The following is a 4,489-nucleotide window of genomic DNA, read 5'->3' as shown; positions in this document are numbered from 1 at the left end:
GGTAAAATATTTGAGTGGCCGGTAAAACATTTTGTCCACCAGCCACTATGGCTGGTGGACAAAATTTTTAATTTCCACCCCTGAATGTGTCTAATGTTTATAAATGAGTTTGAACAAACTAATAAGAATCAATTAATTAGATTTGGGCCCCGTTGTGCCTTTCTGCTCTTTGATCTGTTGGTGTAGCCTTAAACCACTCAGCAGCTCCAACGAGGGGCCCCGGTCTTTATCCTCAGGTAATAAAGACGCTGGAGTTTCCACCTGGAAAATCTAAATGAGAACTTAACAGCCATTTTGGGCCGACAGTAAAACCCAAGGAGGGTGTGAAAGCTTGTTGCTAAGTGGTCTGAAAGAATGTTACACCACGAAGCATACTCTTGACGCCTTGTGTTCCTTTTCTTATTGGGCAGACGTGTCCTTGAATGGGTTTTTATACACTCATTCACACACCTGTTTTATTCAATTCATAAATAAAGCAGAACTGGGTTCATCTGGTTTGTGGTTAGTAAAAAGCTGGCTTGTTGAATTTAAACCTGTCTGACAAAAACGGACTACAAAAGGTAAGATTTTATTAGATCGTAATCTTTCCACAGAACCCCTCTTCAAAAGATTTGAACTTTCCTTTCAATGTTCAGTTTTTATAATAACGGCACAGCTATACTAGGTGAAAGATTCGGCTCGAGGCGAGTAGAGATCGCTTTGTTTTGTCCTTCATGAATCACTGCGTGCCTAATACGATTGTTTGGTGTGCAGCATTACAGCCAGGACTGTGAGACATTTCGCACCGTGGTGAAGATGCTGGTAGCCAAGGAGCCCAGTCTGGAAACTCTGCTGCAAGCGCCGCTGGATCAGAACCTGTTTGAGATCAGACAGCGCTGCCTCGACGCCCTGAAGAGTTTTGTGACCGAGCTGGATGAGATATTAGAGCAGCCCCACACTTCAGAGTAAGCCTCTCACCTCGGAACGCAAGTGAGAATGTGGACTGAGGAATTTACCCTTCTATTCAAAGATTTTTATTTGTTACATTTTTATCGTGCTTTTAGTCAAATAACTGAATTATTAAAAAGACTCGTGTATTATTAGGAAACGATAAGCAGAGTTATGTATTGAAACTAGTTATTTTAACTGATTGAAAGTGTTGGAAAAGTAAAATACCTTTTTAGTGTTGTGACAAAAATTTAAAAGGAGTTGTGGAATAAAAGGCACAGTTCAGTCTAAGAAATCGTTACCATTTCAACTTTGAACATTTTCTTGCTTTTTTACTCTGAATTATGTTGAAATCATTCAGATTACATTCAAGTAACAATGTAAATTGGTGAAAGTTAAATATCTAAAAGCGAGACGCATACATAAACAGTTTTCTGTTGATATTTACACTCCTGCTGACCAGAGCAGAAAACACTTGTAAATCATGAACTTTGACTATTTGATCTTTTTAGTTGTGCATATACTCACGAGTTTTTATTTCCTTAGACTGCAAATTCAGTTGACACAAGCCTTCTCCAACTGGAATGCAAAGGGTCCAACTCTGATGTTTTGCCAGTAAAATGTTCTTTATATAGAGACAGAAACATTTCATGGTTTGTTTTTAACTGAAATTGAGCTGCTTGTAGTTTTATGCTTCAGACTTATAATTTACCTTTTCAAAATAAAAAAATGAGACTATAAAATAAAAACGTTTTCTTTACAATATGTCATTTAATATGTCTGTGACAAAAAAAAAAAGCATATATGCAGATATTTTTATTACAGTCACCTATTATGGCCTTACTTTCCAGTTTGTACATTTATACAGATTACATTTATTTGTTTGCAATAAATGACCCATTAACACACTGCTCAACCAAGAAATGCAATACACACAGTGCTTTTACATTTGCCACACAAGCCTGGAAGCAACACATTTGTTGAGCTTGGGACGCAGGAATTTAGTTATTTAATTTATATTATCCATATTAAATGACTATCAACTGCCAATAGTTCAGTATAAATGCTTTCCGTGTTAAAAAGGCATGTCAAAGGTACAAAAGTTGTCATACGTTTCTTCCTCCACTCTGCAGGTGATACATCTTACCAGCACTGTTAAATAAATGTGTGTTTTTAAATGTGTTACTCTGAAATAATCCAGTTTCCAATGCCACAGACTAATAACTTGTGTGTTGAAACAACCATTTTGGTAAACTGAGTGATGTGAGGTGTAGGCAAGCTGTGAGTGGCAGCATCGCATAAGGCTCAGTAAAGCCTATGAAATTATACAGTTTTTCCCTTTGTGACCTCTTTTCTTTTTGGACTTAGTCCATTGGTCATACGGAGGAGGGGGCATGCTGGCTACAGAATGGGCCAAGTTCTCAGTGTAGTAATGTCTGTGTGGCCTGGGCTGAGGTATGGGCTGACCCAAAAAGAAGCCCTCTTCCTCAGAATCAGAGGAGGAGGATGAACACGTAGAACACCAGTCATCATCGTCACCATAAAGTCCCAAGAACCTCCCTTTAGCTGGGCTGTGTACCCTGTAGTCTGTCAAGGCAGCAGCATTTGGGTGACCATGGAAGACTTGATGTCCCTTTGGTCCCAGGGCACTGGCTCTATGGTCCACTTTGTAGCACATTTTTGCTCTCTCCTTTGGCAGAAGATTCAGAGCATTGTCAGAGCGAGATTTGCGGCTTCGGCGCCTCCTGTGATGGTGATTATGGTGACCGGATTGGAGGTTCTGACTGTGCTCCTCAAAGTGGTATACTCTCCGGCGAGTCCGTTCACTCATAGGAGGCTGTCGCAATGGAAGCTCACCGTAATGGCCGTTGTCTACCACGTCGTCAGAGAACTTGACTTGCTGGGGCCTTGACTGCGAGCGTGCCCTCCTCAGAGCAGGTATGTGAGGTTTGGGTCTGTCCTTCAAAGGTACTTCCTCTTCTGGAACATTCTCCTCCTCCTCCTCAAGGCTCTTTAGGGAGTTTGCACTTCTGTGTAACATGGAAGAGTTGAGAGTTCCCATATTACTGGTTTTCTCACAGTCCTCCGTCTCAAAATCATGGGGGTTTTGCAAGGAGTATACTTGAGGTCTGGTTAAAAAATCTCCACATACAGAGGCCCCTGAAAAAGAGGGAAAACACTTACAGAATGTTTCAAGGTAAACACAAGACCCTGTCAAGACATAAACAACATCAGCACATATGTATCAGGTTCTGTCTACTCACCAGTAATATTGGAGAGAGCAAGTGACTCCATGGAGCCACGGACACACTGATCTGTTTTCTTGAATTCATCTGTGATGCACTCTAAAGAGTCAGTGTACCATTGTGGCTCCTCTCCTTGGAGACCTCCTCCAGCCCCATGGTCCAGCTCCAGCTCCTGGATCTTTCTGCTGCTTGCTGGTCCCGGATGGCTACCGTAGGCAGAGTCCCCTAGCCCATCTTGAGACTGTGTCCAGTACATGTCAGCCTGGTACTTCTTACTAACTAAGCCCCCACTTTTTGCCCTTCCACCACTGCCAGTTTTTGAGGACTCCGGCTTTGACTTAGCATCCTTTTCAGCTATCCAGAAATCTGTGGGTCTAGAGTCGTTGGCCTGCTGAAAGACCCTGTGTTCCCCAAACTTTAATATCAGCTGAGTCATGTAGTCTTCGTGTTCAGCCCACTCCTCCTCCGGGTCCTCGGGTGGCTCAGTCTCCTTTCCACGGCCCCTCCATAAATGCTCGTCTGACAAGTTCATGTGGGTTATCATCTTGGTCAGGGTGTCCTCGGCATTTCCACTAACGCCAGGGAACTTGTAGTCGACGGATGGCGAGAAGAGCAGCGACTGCCTGCACTGGTCGGCCGAGCGGCTGCTCTTCCCCAAGCGCACGCTGCTGCGGGATTCCCGGGAGCGTGCCGACTGGAAGGCGGAGTCAGAAGAGTCGGAGGCGTGCACGTCCTCGCCAAGAGTGCAGGCCTTGGAGCAGTAAATACGACCCTGGTAAGGCAGGAACGGACAACCTATCAGAGAGCTCTTACACTGGGCACAGCTGAAACAGCTGTCGGTGGCATGCCAGTGGAGCCCATCATAGGTCATCTGAGCATGATCAACACCTGGAAAAGAAGAAAAAAAATGCGATTATAGGCACATGGCTGTTTAAAGGACAAAATAAGGTGACAACTGTTATAACTAGAAAAGCATCGTCTTACTGATGTTTTCTCCGCAGGCCTCACAATATTCCGCGTAGAGAGACTCAAAGCAGCCACAACAGTAAGGTCTGCCGTCCTTCATGATGTACCGCTGCCCTCCCAGAACGGTCTCACATTCAAAGCAGGAGAAGTGCTTCATGTGCCAATGGCGACCCTCTGCCTCCGTGCACTCATCAGCAAAGATGATCTATGGGGGATAACCCCAAAAACAAACATGTATTAAATGGTACTAAAGTTGTATTTTTTTTAATCGCAAAGACAAATGTTATTGCTATTCCAGAAGGTTAAAGCCATAAATTTCAGATCACTCCCTCCACTCCCCCCCCCACCCC

The 4,489-nt window shown here is 43.7% G+C and overlaps 2 protein-coding genes across 7 annotated transcripts in view; one reads left to right on the top strand and one right to left on the bottom strand.

Moving 5' to 3' along the window:
* The window catches only part of LOC108230099 (periphilin-1), a 19,109-nt gene extending 17,439 nt beyond the window's left edge, over positions 1-1,670 (top strand). For all 3 annotated transcript variants that reach the window (XM_017406012.3, XM_017406013.3, XM_017406011.3), the window contains exon 10: positions 754-1,670. In XM_017406012.3, the coding sequence (XP_017261501.1) occupies positions 754-948 (195 nt within the window). In that variant the 3' untranslated portion in view covers positions 949-1,670. The remainder of the gene's footprint in view (positions 1-753) is intronic.
* Positions 1,671-1,728: 58 nt separating this feature from the next.
* The window catches only part of prickle1a (prickle homolog 1a), a 24,457-nt gene continuing 21,696 nt past the window's right edge, over positions 1,729-4,489 (bottom strand). For 3 of the 4 annotated variants that reach the window (XM_017406009.3, XM_017406007.3, XM_017406010.3), the window contains 3 exons: positions 4,158-4,344; positions 3,192-4,061; positions 2,243-3,087 (listed from right to left, as the gene is read on the bottom strand). In XM_017406009.3, coding sequence (XP_017261498.1) covers positions 2,243-3,087; positions 3,192-4,061; positions 4,158-4,344 — 1,902 coding nt within the window. Of the gene's footprint in view, positions 3,088-3,191; positions 4,062-4,157; positions 4,345-4,489 lie in introns of all 4 variants that reach the window. The other variant, XM_037978277.1, reaches the window with a different exon arrangement.

The sequence above is a fragment of the Kryptolebias marmoratus genome, linkage group LG11 (assembly GCF_001649575.2).
Source record: "Kryptolebias marmoratus isolate JLee-2015 linkage group LG11, ASM164957v2, whole genome shotgun sequence".
Lineage (NCBI taxonomy): Eukaryota > Metazoa > Chordata > Actinopteri > Cyprinodontiformes > Rivulidae > Kryptolebias > Kryptolebias marmoratus.
This window is presented reverse-complemented; position numbering and strand designations above follow the sequence as displayed.